Below are 17,659 nucleotides of genomic sequence, written 5' to 3'. Positions count from 1 at the left end.
AGATACACGCACCGCTGGTGGTAAAGTGGTTAAAGCAAACCTCAAGTAAAAAAAACTAATAAGATAAACAAAATGTATGCACTCATAATCATGAACCTACTCATCCGAAATAACATAGTCTGGTTTACATTTAACATTTTGACTGTTTCAGGAACGTGAGACCAATTTTTTAATGTTCATTCAGCTTCTATATAGACTAATCAAGGACTACATGTTAGCTGTTCCCTGTGTTTATCTCAGACACCCAGATGTTTTTTGGCCTCAAATTAGTTATTAGTGAGTGTTAAGCTGCAGTCTGGCTGTGCCCTTACTGCAGAGAAACTGTCATTTATAGACCCAGGGCCATATGCAAGTAACTTTTTCACCTGAGGAGATAATTTTTCAACTTCAATTTAGAATTTTTTTTAGCACTTTGCTATGTAAGAAGTACCAAAAGTCGGTAAAAAGTACTATCAAAATTCTTTTGAGTACTTTTTTTTTGCTCATTGGTGGTTTAAAAGGCATTTTATTGACAAGTCTGAAAATATCACCTAGGAGAAAACACAGGAGAAAAGTTTAATTGCATATGGGCCCTAGGCCCTTGTTCAATTTACATTGTCTCCTACGTTTTCTCCTAGGGGATGTTTTCACACCTTGGCCCATATGCAATTCATTTTTTCACCTGAGTTATCTCCAAGTTGAAATTTTCACACCTAGTCATAAAATCCCTTTTAAGCCACCAGCAAACAAGAAAAAACTCAAAATAATTTTGATAGTACTTTTTCTTTACTTTTTGGTACTTTTTAGATTACAAAATGCTGAAAAGTAATTTTAAAAAGAAGTTGAAAAATTATCTCCTAGGAGAAAACTGCCCATATGCAGCTAATTTTTTCAATTGTTTTCTCCAAGTTGATATTTTTACACCTTGACAATAAAATGCCTTTTAAGCCACCAGTGAGCAAGAAAATACATTGAATAATTTTGACAATACTTTTTCACCTACTTTTGGTATTTTTTTCAATTACAAAGTACTGAAAAGTTATTTTAACCACTTCTCTACCACAGTTTTTTTCCCCTTCAAAACCAGAGCAATTTTCATTCTCCAATAACTTTATTACTACTTATCACACTGAAATGATCTAAATATTATTATTTGTCCCCTATACAGGTAGTCCCCGACTTACGAACGCCCGAATTGCAAACGAACCGCTGATACGAACGGCATGGAATCTCTGTTTCCATGGGAACAAGTTTAAAAAAAAATTCAAATTGGATAGGAGTTTGCCAGTGCCACGCTTACTTGACTAGCAAACTTTGTATTTTTGTGTTTTACTGCTGCATGGTTAACTAAACCTTTAGAGAATAATAGTACTTATTGGTTAGTAAGTCAGGAGTCAAAACCTTATTTTTTGATAATGATACAAAATTGTTTATTTCAGCAACAAAGCGAGATCATTTTAAGCTTACAAAATTTGCCGGTCAAAACAGCAGGTGGAGCCCCCCCTTCCAAAAAAAGAAGAAGAAAGAAACGTTCTTTTGTAATATCACATATGCTAATAACTAAATAAAATGTTTAAACATGTTTTACCACTTAACGTAAATAATCAAAAAAGTATTAAACAAAATCTCAGAAATACTATTCATCCCCTTCAACATGCAATCCTCCTCCATAAAATATTTTGAAAAATTCTTGACCACTTCGAATATTTACTAAAAAAAATTCTACTTTTTATAGATTGATATTTTTTTCTTGTGTAATTAATCTATACAGGTTAAGTAGTGCCCATTCTAAACACAAGATATGTCTACACAAATGAACATTGCTTCTGCCATTCCTGGCGTTATGATTAGCGTAGTTCAGGAAATTAAACTTTAAAACCGTCATACAGATAGAAAACATATGAAGGACGGAGGAATGGTACAGCAGGTTGTGCAACTGGGCAGCCATGTGCGAATAATCAGAACTGTATTTTTGGAAAGAACAATTTTTATGTTTTTAACACTTAACACTTCATAAAAGGAACTAACAGGCAGGATGAAAGGAAAGCGGATGAAAAAAAATTCCCTGCGCACCTCATAGCAGAAATATTTTTCGCTGTATTAATATTATAAATACACCCCACTCATGCCTACCCTTCCATTTACTTTGGATTAACAATAATTTTAACAAGCTACCTAAACACAGATGCTGGAATAACTTCATGAAAAAAAGGCAGTGAAGTCGTAAGATTTTTTTTCCTTCTCTCTTTACCAAAAAAACCTCCCAAAAAACTTTTATTTCATCAACAGCTGCAGAAATTCCAGCATCTACAACCTCAGTTGTCCGAGCTTTGTGCCAAGATTGTTGTCTAATCAGTTACACTATGTGGAATTCACAAGCAGAAAATGTCACAGGGGTGGTTGCTCTAATTGCATTTTATAGGAAACAGTTTGGAAATAATTAGTAATTTTTTTTAATTCCTAAAAAAAAATGAATTGCAGGTGCTTTTATGGCGAGCAAATATGTTTCACTAACATACATAGAACCCCAGGCAAAAATATTACTTTGCCTTTCAATTGTGGATGTTGTGTTTTGAAGCCTAAAGTCAACTGCCCCCTCTCGTCATGCGGCTCTGTAAAGCAGTGCAGAGTGTTGTCCCAACTTGTGAGACGTTTTTCGGTCAGGTTTTTATTTTATTCTTTTTTTTTTTGAGGGGGGCTGTGAATTCTCACTATGCACATTTTGGTGCATTATAATTTAACCTCCTTGCCGGTCTAATTTCCGCCGGCAAAGAGGCAGCGCAGAACTTTTTCTTTCTTTCTTTTTTTTTCATATCATGTAGCGAGCCCAGGGCTCGCTACATGATAGCCTCTGAGCGACGGCATCCCCCCACCCACTCCGATCGCCTCCGGCGATCAGAGTAAGCAGGAAATCCCGTTCAGAATGGGATTTCCTGCAGGGCTTCCCCGGTCGCCATGGCGACGGGGCGGGATGACGTCACTGACGTCATGGATGTCGGGACGTCACAGGGAATCTCGATCCACCCATCAGCACTGAATGGCCAGGCTGCGCAGGGGTCTGGGGCGGGGGGCGGCTCGGCGCGGGGGGTAGCGGCGAATCGGCGGGTGGTGGCGGCGATCGCGTACCACACGCAGCTAGCAAAGTGCTAGCTGCGTGTAGGGAAAAAAAATTATGCAAATCGGCCCAGCGGGGCCTGAGAAATCCTCCTGCGCAGGTTACCCCGAGCTGAGCTCGGGATAACCGACAAGGAGGTTAATAGCCATTATGCAATTCTTTTTTTTTTTTTGCTGAGTTTTCTCCTTGGTAATATTTTCACACCTTGTTCTAAAATGCCTTTTAAACCACCAGCAAGGAAGAAAATACTCAAAATAATTTTGATAGTTCTTTTTAACCAATACTTTTGGGTACTTTTTCAATTGTAAAATACTTCAAAGTTATTTTAAAGAGAATATGAAAATTATCTCTTAGGAGATTACTTGAGAGAACAAGTTCATTGCATATGGGCCAATGTAGGTTATAATTAATACATAAAAAAAGAAACACACAAGAGCCTATTTCATTGATGCAGCATGATTGCTAAATTCATCAATAACCTGAGTTCAGTGTTAAAAAAAAGGCAGATAAGGATAAAGTGCTCACTGCACAGCAACTCGCACAATGGTCCAATAGTGGGCCGATACACAACATTCCAAGAACCTACAGATAAGTTCATTGGCTTCCGCATTAATTGCCTTGGACTATGATGACATATTACTATGGTAGAGATTAGATTGTAAACTCCTCTGAGCTGTATGGCAAGACTATGGGCCCATTGCAATTCACTTTTCCTCCTAAATTTTCTCCTAGGAGATAATTTTTCATCTTCTGTTTAAAATAGCTTTCTGTCACGATTAATATGAGTATTTGCCACTTGCTGGTGGCTTAAAAGGCATTTTATTGATACGATAGGCGTCAGGAACCGACCCCATGGCAAGCCTGCAGAGACCGTTCCTGACGGGGGTTTCGACCAGATTGAAAGGGGGAGCAGCCCTATTCAAGCTAAACACAAAGCTGTCAGCGCTCAACAACACTCTGCCACCACCAGCAGCCGCCATGACGGTACTGCTAGACACTTTGACAATTCCTACTCTGCCGTCGAGCTGCTTGCACTCAGACTGGCATTCTTGTATGTTGAGTCAGCTGCGAACTTTAGGACAAGTACGAAATTGCCACACGTACAATGCAATCACACATGGTAGCAATGTACAATCTGAGCATACAATCAGGCACTGAACTTGTAACACAATTAAACTGCAGTCTCTCTCTAGGAGATGTAAAGCTCTGCTTAGTACTCAAAAGACTAGCTTATTAAATAAAGATTTAATAGTCCAAAAAAGTGGAACAGTGCAGAAAGAAATATATACAAAGATATTAACAAAAAAACACAGTAAAAAGTACAAAGACACACAACAAGACAGTTTGCTTATCAAAAATAAAATGGGAACAGAAATCGAACTTTACCAGTGTAAAAGGTCCGAACTTGGTTTTGTGGGAGGATGCAGCTGGTCAGAAACCAGGGTAGTCCTAGCTTCTCGCTCTCTCCTGGGGAACTACAAGTTTTATATCTTGGAAGCAGTTTCTTATAGTACCAAGTATGCCCTGGGGGCAATCCAAACGCATCATTTAAAATTAATTTAATTTCCTACTATTCCATGACAGTTTGTCAAGATCTCTGGTAGTCCATCTTTACCATCAGCTATTATATGCAAATTTCAGTTTCTGGTACTGCTTTGAGCCTAATTACCCCAATAGGCTGCCTGTCAAGTTTCCTGTCAAGTGACAGGCAGCCTATTGGGCCAATCAAAGTGCGGGGATAATCTCCCATAAAGTGATTGGACCCACCGGTGCTCAGGGCAGGACGAGTGGAGCTCTCGTCATTGCCAATTAGCAGGCATAAGTTTGTAACGCTTGCTATGCTACTCTGATAAGGCGTGTCAACTCTGATAAGATGTGTTAACTCTGATAAGGCATGCTATTTGTTATAGTGAATCAACACCATTATATATTAAACTTCTTCTTTTTTCCTCCTATTCCTATATTAGTTGTAAGCACGGAAGGGCAGGGTTCTCTCACCCTTTTGTATCTTAGTAATTGCCTTACATTTTGTTCATCATGTTTCATTTGTCACTGTAATTATGTCTACCAAGTCTGTATTACGGTAAGTACCAGTGTCTACATTTAGTTTACACCATTGTCTGTATTATTATGTGCCCCATGTTTGTTTCTTATTCTGTACAGCGCCACTAATTATGTTGGTGCTTTATAAATCCCTTAAGCACATCAAGTTAAACCTCAAACATGCTATTTTTTTTAATTATTATTATTTATTTTATTTCTTTCATTTCAATTTAAGTAAACAACCAAACGATTATATTCTATAGTAGAAATATAAAATTGAAAACTCACCATCCTGTCATTAACTTCACCAGTTCTGTGGTCATAATTACCCTGGAAAAAAAAGGAAAAAAATGATTGGTCACGCTCATATGAATATGTTTCACCACTAAAGGTTAGTGAAAATCAAATCAACTCGATCATATACTTCTTCCTGAAATAACCTCAATAAATTGATCACCTTTATTTATCATTATTCATGCGTACAGAAAGCATTTCACAAATCAAACATTTACCCCAGGCAACTTGAATCAGTGGACATTTAATATACTGTATATACTCGCACGCAAGCCTAATTTTCCAGCTTAAAAAAAGTGCTGAAACGATACCCCCTCAGCTTATATGCGAGTCAGTGGAGCAGAACAAATTGTGGAGCAGGTTTTGTTACTGGCAGAGGAGCGTAAGGATCTTGCACTAGTGATTCTGCTCTTACCAGCTTCTGCTCTGCGGTGTCCGTGCCCCGCATCCCCTGCAACATGGTGTGCAGAGTGCGCTGCTCAAGACTACCTGTGTCCCCTGGCTTGTAGAGCAGAGCGTGCCGGCAACTTGCTAGCAGTGCAATGATCAGGGATTCTTCCTGTGTGGCAATCGCTGTGTCTCTTGTCTATGATGCCATCTAGTGGCTTCTTGAGATACAGCTGTATGATCCTGGGGCACATCTGGCTATGGGGTCAGGGGGCTGATTTGTTCTTGGGGAACATCTGGCTACTGTGGAGGGGGCTACATTAAGGAGGGGGCTTATACGTGAGTCAATCACTTTTTCCTGGTTTCTGAGGGAAAAGTGGGTACCTCGGCTCATACACAGGTCCGCTTATTTGCGAGTATATGAAAAAATACCTATGAAATATCTAGAATATGCTGACTTATGTATAAGGAATAAAAGATAAAAAAACACAACTTACATCATGCAAAGGATAGGCAGAGTCATAGACGTTATTCGCTATCAATGTGGTAATACCTGGAAAAGAAAGAAATGAGACATAACTGGGTTTGGAATACTATAGATGGGATAGACTGGATTCTTCTTTGACAGTAACATAGCATAAAAGAGGAGTGAAATGTACACACAGATGTCTACAGAAAATCTCAAAAACCAGAAAAAAAAAGGTACGGGAGCCTTTACAGAAAGAACAGCGCCATCACAGGCGCCTATTGCAAAAGAAGCTATTTGCAGCAAAAGAAGGAGATTTGGGCGCACCTCCCGACTCCGAAATGTACCTTCTTTGCCGCAAATCGCGGCTTTTATAATGTTGATGTTGTCACTGCCACTAACCAGGCATCTCCCGGCACCGAAATTTACCTACCTTGTCGCAGGCGGGTTAAGGTTTAGGAGCGATGGGTGGGTTTAGGCACCACCAGGGGGGTTAGGGTCCAGGAGATCTAAGTTTTAGGTACCACCTGAGGGAGGGGGTGTCTTAGAGTTAGGCATCACTGGGGGTGGCAGGCCCGGATTTATCTCACAGGAGCCTATAGGCACAGATGTCCTGGCACCTTAGACTTCACCCTCCATAAACATACAAACCCTCCACCAAACTGCCTTACAAGTGTGCTGGCTCTCCCAGCCGTCACTTCCCTTACTTACCTTTCCCGTCATAGATAGATACAGGTGCCCCTTAGTATTAGGTAGCCAGAAGTACCCTAAATTATAAGTAAATAGAGGTGCTCACAAGTATTCGGTAGCTAGGAGAACCTTAGTATAAAGTAGCTAGAGGTGCCCCTGGCTGAAGGGAAATCTCGTCAGTGGAATGCCGACAGCAGAGAGTAACTTCTCATTTACACTCTCATCGGGACTCTGCATAGTGAGGGAGGGAGGTGCTCGAGGAGGGTGAATCTCCTTTCCATCATCAGGCGCCTGTAGTTACGTGCCTACAGTGTCTTAGAGTTACGTGGCCTGGGGGGGGGGAAGCAGTCTTAGGGTTAGGCATCAGTAGAGGGAAGGTTCTGTGTGAGAGAAGGGTTAGGTTTAGCTATAGTAAAATATCGGTTAACATTACTGATATTTTACTATCATAATCCAACAGTAGAATATCGCTAATTGTAGCGATACTCTACTAGTGACAATCCCCTGGGCCCTTTTTTCCAGGCAATTTTTTTTATGTATGCAGAAAATCTACCTAGTTTCCGACCACCCACTAGAACATGAGCAGGATGTTAGCAGGACTCTACAACACCAAACCTAGCCTGATTTTTTTTTTTTATTTTAGGTTGACAAAGTTGATATCCCTTGCCTTGCTAACCACAACAATGATTGTTAGGATTGCTAATAGATTTAAAGGATACCCGAGGTGAAATGTGACATGATGAGATAGACATGTGTATATACAGTGCCTAGCACACAAATAACTATGCTGTGTTCCTTTTTTTTTCTTTCTCTGCCTGAAACAGTTAAACATCAAGTATGTAAGTGGCAGTTCCTGTCTGAGTCACAACTGGGTCAGACTACAGAGTGACCCTCACTGATAAGAAATTACAACTATAAAACACTTTCCTAGCAGAAAATGGCTTCCGAGAGCAGGAACGAGATAAACAGGATCAATAGTTCATAGATTTTAGCTCTGGCATACTTCAATGAATGTGTCATTCATTGAAGTATGCAGTCGGCTACAGGTTCTACAGCAGGGATGGGCTGCACCTTAATGGGGAGGGTGCAGCTGCATTGGGGGAGAAGATGGCTAAACGGTTGGAGGAGATTTTAAACTAGGATCTGGGGGGAGGCGGGAGGATAAAGTCTCAATACATAGACAAGATAAGGTAAAAAGACAGTGGGAACCTATCATTATGGAGGGTGGAGAGGGGGGTGGAAACAGTGTAAAGATTAACCTATTTTGGTTTCTGGACGTAGAAACTACGTCCAGAAACCATGTGCGCTACCGCGCGCCCCCACGGCCGATCGCGCGCGTGCACGCGCACTCCCGGCCGCGGATTCGGTAGTCAGGGAATCAATGTATCGGACTATGAAGTCCGATCACTGATTCCTCTCCCCCGCTGAAAAAGCGACAGCTTCTCTCGGAAGCTGCGCCTTTTCTGGCCATTCACTTCCTGATGCGCCACTCTAAGCGTATGTTACGCTTAGAGTGACGTCATGTAAACAAACTCATGGCCGCCATCTTGTGGCCAAAAAGTAATACTACACCTGAAAATAAAAATAAATTAAAATCAACACACATTTACATTATAAATCTATTGTTTACCCCCCACCCTCCCAAAACTACCCAAATAAAATGTTTACTATAAATAAAAAAAACCATTACAATAAAAAAAAAAAAAAACATGTAAATATTTACCTAAGGGTGTAAACTTTTTAAATATCAATGTAAAGATGAAATATTTCTATATATTTTTTATTTTAAACTTGTTAATAGTGATGGATGCAAAATGGAAAAAATGCACCTTTATTTCCAAATAAAATATTGTCGCCATACATTGTGATAGGGACATAATTTTAGGCTAATTTCACACCAGGACGTTGCGTTAGAGGGGGCGTTAAGGTCGCATAACGTCCCCCTAACTCAACGCCTGGTGGTGCTGGATCTGGACGTCAGAGTAAGCCGCGTTGTGCAGCTCACTCTGGCGTCAGTGATGCCGTGATGCGCACTCTTGTGCGCATGCGACATCACGTGGTCCCGCCGGCCAATCGCCGCACAGAGCGGCTGCTCCAGGAAGTAAACACTGCACGTCATAACGTGCAGTGCATATTAATTAGCCATGTGCCTGGCCGCTCTCCGCTCCTCCCCAACATTAGTGAGCATGTGCAAGCAGTCTAACGCGGCTCAGCCGCGTCCAAAGTACTGCATGCAGTACGTTGCCTTGTGACGCAGCGTTACAATGTAACGCAACGTCCGCACTGTGAACAGCCCCATTGATTTTTCATTACTGTGCGGTGGGCTGCGTTACAGGCTGCTCTAACGTGCGCCTGTAACGTCCCACTGTGAAACCAGCCTTAACGGTGTAATAACCGGGACATATGGGCATATACAATACGTGAGTTTTAATTATGGAGGCATGTATTATTTTAAAACTATAATGGCTGAAAACTGAGAAATAATGAATTTTTCCATTTTTTTCTTATTCTTCCTGTTAAAATGCGTTTACAGTAAAGTGGCTCTTAGCAAAATGTACCCCCCAAAGAAAGCCTAATTGGTGGCGGAAAAAACAAGATATAGATCAGTTCATTGTGATAAGTAGTGATAAAGTTATAGGCTAATGAATGGGAGGTGAACATTTCTCTCGTGAAAACCACGGAACCTGAATGGGTTAAGGAGGTTGGTAAAAATTCAAGTAGCCCATTTCATGTAAACAAAATTGGTAAATGTGGTGGTAAAAATATAAAGTGCATGGTAACCAATGCTTGGAGCCTTGCAAATAAAATAGACGAACTAGAGTTCATTCTGAATGACAAAGGCTATGACATTGTGGGAATAACCGAGACATGGATGGATGAAAGCCATGACTGGATAGCTAATTTAAAAGGATACAATGTGTTTAGGAGGGATAGAACAGGGAAAAAAGGTGGAGGGGTTTGTCTCTTTGTTAAGAATTCTCTTACAGCTGTCCTCAACGATGAGATGGAGGAAGATTGCGAAGATGTGGAGTCCGTTTGGGTAAATATTCATGGTGGAAATAAAAGTTGCCAATTGCTTATTGGGGTATGCTACAGGCCACCTCTTATTAATGAAGCTGCAGAACTGCGATTACTACAGCAGATTGAAAAAGCTGCAAGTAAAAATGAGGTCATAATTATGGGCGACTTCAACTTTCCAGACATTGACTGGAGTATTGAGGCTACCCATTCTGGTAAAAGCAGCAGATTTCTGGCAGCACTACAGGACAATTACTTGACTCAAATGGTAACTGAACCAACTAGGGGGAATGCGTTACTGGATCTGATCATTTCTAATAGACCAGATAATGTATCAAATGTGCAGGTTCAAGAACATTTGGAAAATAGTGATCACAACATGATAACGTTTGATCTGGTGACCGATAGGCCACGGGGCAGCGGGACCACTAATACTATGAATTTTAGAAAAGCAAAGTTCAATCAAATTAGGCAGGCACTAAGTTTGGTGAACTGGGATAATGTACTACAAGGGGAAGACACTGAAGGGAAATGGCAAGCTTTTAAACTTATACTCAATCAATACTGTAGTATGTATATCCCATATGGAAACAAAATGTCTAGGAATAAAAAAAGGCCTCTATGGATGAATAGAAAGGTTAAAGATAAAATGAAGAGGAAAAATAATGCCTATAAGGTCTTAAAACAGGAGGGGACCGAGGCTGCACTAAGCAATTATAAGGAGTGCAATAAAAATTGTAAAAAAGAAATTAGGCAGGCAAAGATTGAAGCTGAAAAACAAATCGCTAAGGATATCAAATCTAACCCAAAAAAGTTTTACAAGTACATTAACTCTAAAAAAAGAAAGGTTGACTGTATAGGACTCCTAAAGGATGAGGGTGGGAACTCAATGGTGGATGACCAAGGTAAGGCAGAGTTATTAAATGCTTTCTTTGCTTCTGTCTTCACAAAAGAAACAGCACTGTTGCAAACTACAGAGGCGGAAGAGTCTCAATCTTCTAACTGTAATATTAAATACTTAACGCAGGAAGAAGTGAAGGCAAGACTAAATAAATTAAAAATAGACAAGGCACCTGGCCCGGATGGCATGCATCCTCGGGTCCTAAGGGAATTAAGTTCAGTTATAGATAAACCCCTTTATCTTATCTTTTGTGACTCTCTTGCAACTGGCAGAGTCCCAGTGGATTGGCGTACAGCCCACGTTTTCCCATTATTTAAGAAGGGCAAAAAATCAGATCCAGGAAATTATAGACCTGTAAGCTTAACATCAGTTGTATGCAAACTATTTGAGGGGTTACTAAGAGATACTATACATGACTTCATAGTAGAAAATAATCTTATTTCTCAGCATCAACATGGGTTTACTAAAGACAGGTCCTGTTTGACTAACATGCTCAGCTTTTATGAGGTAGTGAATGCTAATATGGATATTGGGAATGCTGTAGATTTGATATACTTGGACTTTGCAAAGGCCTTCGACACTGTTCCCCACAAAAGTCTGGTGCAAAAGTTGAGGATGCAAGGACTGGGGAAGAGTCTGTGTTCATGGATAGGGAACTGGCTAATGGACAGAAAACAAAGAGTTGTGGTCAATGGATTGTACTCAAAATGGGAGACTGTTAGCAGTGGGGTCCCACAGGGGTCTGTTCTGGGTCCAGTGCTCTTCAATTTATTTATTAATGACCTAGTAGATGCAGTAGTGAGCAATGTTGCTATTTTTGTAGATGATACAAAATTGTGCAGAATCATCAACTCTCAGGAAGATAGTGTCATATTGCAACAGGATCTGGATAGGATGGCTATATGGGCACATACATGGCAGATGAAATTTAATGTTGACAAATGTAAGGTCATGCATTTTGGACGTACTAATGGTCTAGCACCATACAAAATAAATGGGATACAGTTGGGGACATCAAACTTGGAGAAGGACCTAGGAGTACTCATTGACAACAAGTTAAATAATCGTACTCAATGCCAAGCAGCTGCAGCTAAAGCTAACAAAATTTTGGGATGCATTAAAAGGGAAATAAAAACTCGAGATGCTAGCATAATATTGCCCCTGTTTAACTCTCTAGTAAGGCCACATCTGGAATATGGAATTCAGTTCTGGGCACCACATTACAAAAAAGATATTGCAGTTTTAGAGCAGGTGCAGAGACGAGCAACAAAATTGATACGTGGGATGGAAGGTCTCACTTACCAAGAAAGGTTAGATAAACTGGGTTTATTTAGTCTAGAGAAAAGACGCCTTAGAGGGGATCTAATTAACATGTATAAATACATCAGGGAGCAATATAATAGCTTGGCGGATGAGCTTTTTGTCCCTAGGCCTTCTCAAAGGACTAGAGGACACGATCTGCGCATGGAGGAAAAACGTTTTAGCCATTTATTTAGGAAAGGGTTCTTTACAGTTAGAGTGATTAAGATGTGGAATGCATTGCCACAGGAAGTCGTTATGGCAAACTCTATACCTGCATTTAAAGGGGGCTTAGATGCTTTCCTTGCATTGAAAGACATCCATGGCTACAATTACTAGGTAATGCCTAATGATGTTGATCCAGGGATTTTATCTGATTGCCATCTGGAGTCGGGAAGGAATTTTTCTCTTTAGGGGCTAATTGGACCATGCCTTGTAAGGGTTTTTTCGCCTTCCTCTGGATCAACAGGTATATGTGAGGGAGCAGGCTGGTGTTGTACTTTATACTGGTTGAACTCGATGGACGTATGTCTTTTTTCAACCAAAATAACTATGTAACTATGTAAAAACAATAAAACAATTAAACTTGTAAAAACTTAGAAAGTAGATTAAAATATAAAAATAAAACTGTGGAATATCTTAAAAATTCATTTTTAGGAGAAGAAAGATAGACACAACAGTTTATTCAATTTTTTTATTTTCACCTCGGGTGTCCTTTAAGTTGCCTATACATCTAGCCATGTACGGGCAGATCGGCCAAGAGACAGATCTCTTTCTGATTCAGTCTGACCGATAAGAAATCTGTTGCCTGTCCACACACTGCAGGCCAATTCCCAATCTGAAATCTATCAGGAATTGGCCTAGCGACGCTGCCTCTGCCACCTTCCCTTTTGCCCCCCAAGTGTAAATGTTCACCCCTTGTGCCTGTGCAGTGTAAAAGCGCCACCAAATGGCGTGTATATCATGTGGCGCGTGTGTGATGTCACACATGTGCCTGGTTCCACACGGGGTGATGGCGGATGGGGCCGGGGGTCACGCCACGGAGGGGGGCATTTTAAACTTGGGGGACAACAGCCCAGGGTCCATCACATTAGTTGGTAATCACGATATTGCAATCCCATACTGCCTCACACCTGATCTAACACTTCCAACTGTGATCTGATCAACGCATTGAACTAATTTTGGCTTGAAATCGATTGAATTATTGACAGGACGGACATGTTGTGACACCAATTTTCATCCAATTATCTCATTGCATGGTCAATTATTCCGCAAAATCGGTAGCTACAGATTTTTTTTTCCCAACATCATTTTTTTTTCCTTTTTAAATCCCACCAGAAGTGCACCAAAATCACAACTGCATGATCTTGGCACTTTATTTTTAGGCTTCTGTTAGCTCAATGGACTTATTAGGGGCACAGCAGCTAAAGTTAGTTAGACAAGACACAACCTTCAGAGGTGGAGCAATGTGTGCATGCCCCTGACCTGACCTTTATTTTTAGGCTTCTGTTAGCTCAATGGACTATTAGGGGCACAGCAGCTAAAGTTAGTTAGACAAGACACAACCTTCAGAGGTGAAGCAATCTGTGCATGCCCCTGACCTGACCTTTATTTTTAGGCTTCTGTTAGCTCAATGGACTATTAGGGGCACAGCAGCTAAAGTTAGTTAGACAAGACACAACCTTCAGAGGTGAAGCAATCTGTGCATGCCCCTGACCTGACCTTTATTTTTAGGCTTCTGTTAGCTCAATGGACTTATTAGGGGCACAGCAGCTAAAGTTAGTTAGACAAGACACAACCTTCAGAGGTGGAGCAATGTGTGCATGCCCCTGACCTGACCTTTATTTTTAGGCTTCTGTTAGCTCAATGGACTTATTAGGGGCACAGCAGCTAAAGTTAGTTAGACAAGACACAACCTTCAGAGGTGAAGCAATCTGTGCATGCCCCTGACCTGATCTTTTTTAAAATGTGACAAAGGTGGATGTCAGTGTCATGCAGAAGGACAGAGTACACTCATATAGCAATTTCAGGATTAAAAACTTGGCATATGATGAAAATATTCTTATTGGACTTCAGTGGACTTCAATGTGGACTTAAAGAGGAGCAGCAATACTATCTAAAAAAAAACATATATAAGTAGATAAATACTTGCTCTACTTACATAACATATGTATTGCACTGCCCACGCATTGATTTTAGTGATTTTTCTATAGTAAAAAAAGAGAAAATCCTTCTTAGGATTCTCCATCTTAACTGTATCTATTTTGAAGCCAATCCTGATGTCATTTCCTCCCTCACTCTCCTCTGCCTGATTGTGTATGCATTGCCCACCCTCATCCCAGTCTTCAGGCACTCCCACCCAGCTCTGCAATAGAACATGCTTTGTCTCAGCATGAGAAATATTGGCCAGTCAGAGATGAACAGAGGTGTGGGAGGGGAAAGCAGGAGGGAAAGAGGCTTCAGCCAATCAGGCTGCATTAGTTAAGTCTAAGGGGAAAATAAAGCAGCAAAAAAAAAAAAGACAACCCAGCATGCCCTGCAACTTCCTTTGCAAAGCACATGTACCAAATAAGAGCCAGGGAAACTGGGGAATGTTGTTTAATGGATAAGAAAACTAAGAGTGATTTTTAGCTTTTGGATTGCCTGGTTAGCATCCTTATTACTTGTTTACCAGATAAAAATAAAGAATTGATTTTTTTTATTTAATGCCCGACAGTTACACTTTAAGGAATGCACTGCTGTCCTATTTCTGTGACCTGAAATACAAGTGAAACTCAAAAAATTAGAATATCGTGCAAAAGTCCATTTACAATATTTCAGTAAATGAACTTAAAGGTGAAACTAATATATGAAATAGGAACCCTTTGCAGGTGTTTTGGGTTAATTAGCTGATTAGAATCTGACACTTTGAGCCTAGAATATTGAACCTTTTTACAATATTCTAATGGTCTGAGATTTTGAGTTTGGGGTTCTCATAAGCTGTGAGCCATAATCATCAAAATTATAACAAACAAAGGCTTGAAATATCTTGCATTGTATGTAATGATTCTATTTCCTATATTAGGTTCACCTTTTAAGCTGAATTACTGAAATAAATGGACTTTTGCACGATTTTCTAAATTTTCGAATTTCACCTGCAGACTTCAATAAACCAAGCTCGTTTTGTAGGACTGAACTGGGTCAAAGGCTACCTAAAATGTGTCCCTTTATAAGAACTAATAACATTAAGGCCACGCACACAGTGGTGCACTGCGCTGTAACGGCTACTGTGTGGGAGCATTGTGGTAAAGCCGGTTGCAGAATCGTAATGCACTGCATGTAGTGTGTTACCGCTAAACACACGCAGTTACAGTGAAGCATACTTTTCATTGAGTGTATGCTTCACAGTACCCAATGCAACATAAGCATAACATGCAGCACCGCTGTCCCGATCCATTGGGTTGCCTTCCTGCTGTCATGGGGAATGCAATGACAAATGCAAACGTGGCCTAATACTTTGTCTTTTTAATTTTCTGTCCCAAAAAAAATCTAAAATGTAGTTTTTAATTTGGTCAATAACAGCTTCTTGTCAGGGCAGCTTTGTAACTGTTCTCTCCCCAGGCTCCAACACTAGCCCATAGAAATCTTAAAGGACCACTATCGTGAAAACAATGTAAATTGTTAAATACTTGTAAACACATACAAATAAGAAGTATGTTTCTTCCAGAGTAAAATGAGCCATAAATGACTTTTCTCCTATGTTGCTGTCACTTATAGTAGTTAGTAGAAATATGACAGAACCAACAGGCTTTGGACTAGTTTTGGACTAGTCCATCTTCATTCATTGGGGATTCTCATTATTTACAGGGGTGCTCGGATATGCAAGGAAGGATCCGCAGACCGGATGCTGGTAGAAAAATGCTGTAATTCTTTATTCAAAAAATTCCACATGATGGTGCTCGGATACCCCCTTTTAAAATCCGAATTGATTCGGATCCGGCTATCCGGATCCGAACTTTTTGGTATCCGAGTGAACTTGGATATCTGAACCCAATATCCTGGATATCCGGCCAAATTCGGATATCCGGATATAAAACCGGAAGCGGCCTGAAAATGGCTTAAAATGCTTCCAAAAGTCTCTTCAAATGGCAAAAAAACCCTTTCAGAGGTCCCTCTCTCCTCTCCTCTCTCTCTCTCTCTCTCATATTTTTGCCATTGAAGGTGATTTTGGCTTCTGCTCGGATATCTGAACTAACTATCTGCCCGGATTTCGGATTTCAGATGGGAAATCCCAGTTTGCTCGGGTAGACTATTTGGAATTTTAAAAAAAATATCCGAATTGCTATTCAAAGTTCGGATAGTGGAAAAAGTTCGGATTATCTGGGTAGTTCGGATATCCGAAATCTTGCTGAGCAACACTGCTTATTTATCCTTTATAAAAGCCGCCATAGCCTTTTTTTCTATGCTGACTATTATGTCATTTTAATGACAATCTAATAAAGAGGTAAGTTTTATTTTTGTGGTGCCAGCCTTTTTCATGCATCCTTTATAAAGATACTTCCCAAAAAAGGATTTATACAAAGATGCTGGAAGAAACCTACTTCTCATTCGAACACTTTCATTCCAGAGCAGGCAGATTTGGGCGCAGCCGGCGCCACCGTAAGCCGTAATAGGAATTACAGCTATAGCGGCGCACAGGGAGTAACTTCGGCGCCATCAGAAGACGGAGCTGACGTTACTTTTAAAACACAATAATTTGGCTTCCAGCAATAGCTGTAAGCCGAATTATTTCATTCCCCACCATCCATGGCGGCCTGGAGGGGGAATAGTATTTTATGTCACCGGGAACTTGTGCAGCAGCAGAATCAGCCATATACAGGCTGTATCCTGCGCCCAAGTCTCCCGGCAGCAATTCCTCTCGTATGCTTCTCATCTGTATATCTTTACATGTATTTAAAATTGTATGATTTTCGAGATAGTGTTCCTTTAAACCACATCAAAATACTAAAAAAGAGAGAGGATAGAAATGATATACTCAGCAGAATCAGACAATATCCAACCACACAGGTAGAGCTGGCGCACGCAGCCCCGCATTGTGCCAATACCTAAACTGCTTTCCGGTAGCCCAGCTCACAATTAGTAAGAGCAAAGCCAGAGAAAACAAAGTTTATGAGAAAAAAGAAAAAAAGAATGGAAAGACCACCTCTCACAGCTAAATTTACCTGCCTACAAAATATTGTGTCAGCAAAAAAAAGACTATTATTGGTCCAAGTATACTGAATTACTGGAAAAAGTAATTTCTAGATCATAAAATGCCGGGCACAGGGCATTCACAGCATTATACCCTTAGGAGAGAAAACTTATTAAATGGATGTTCTTCCAAGAAAAAAAGAATGAACGTATAACAGAAGAGTGTACGGAATGGCCTGAATAGTGCAGAGGAGATTTTATTAAATAATTTGTTGCCAGTTTGGTTTTGGGTGAACTA

At 40.4% G+C, this 17,659-nt stretch overlaps 1 protein-coding gene across 3 annotated transcripts in view; it reads right to left on the bottom strand.

Annotated features, from left to right (window-relative positions):
• The window catches only part of ANO2 (anoctamin 2), a 340,170-nt gene that overhangs the window by 182,465 nt on the left and 140,046 nt on the right, over positions 1-17,659 (bottom strand). For all 3 annotated transcript variants that reach the window (XM_068278130.1, XM_068278131.1, XM_068278132.1), the window contains 2 exons: positions 6,316-6,371; positions 5,426-5,467 (listed from right to left, as the gene is read on the bottom strand). In XM_068278130.1, the coding sequence (XP_068134231.1) occupies positions 5,426-5,467; positions 6,316-6,371 (98 nt within the window). The remainder of the gene's footprint in view (positions 1-5,425; positions 5,468-6,315; positions 6,372-17,659) is intronic.

The sequence above is a fragment of the Hyperolius riggenbachi genome, chromosome 3, assembly GCF_040937935.1.
Source record: "Hyperolius riggenbachi isolate aHypRig1 chromosome 3, aHypRig1.pri, whole genome shotgun sequence".
Classification (NCBI taxonomy): Eukaryota; Metazoa; Chordata; class Amphibia; order Anura; family Hyperoliidae; genus Hyperolius; species Hyperolius riggenbachi.
This window is presented reverse-complemented; position numbering and strand designations above follow the sequence as displayed.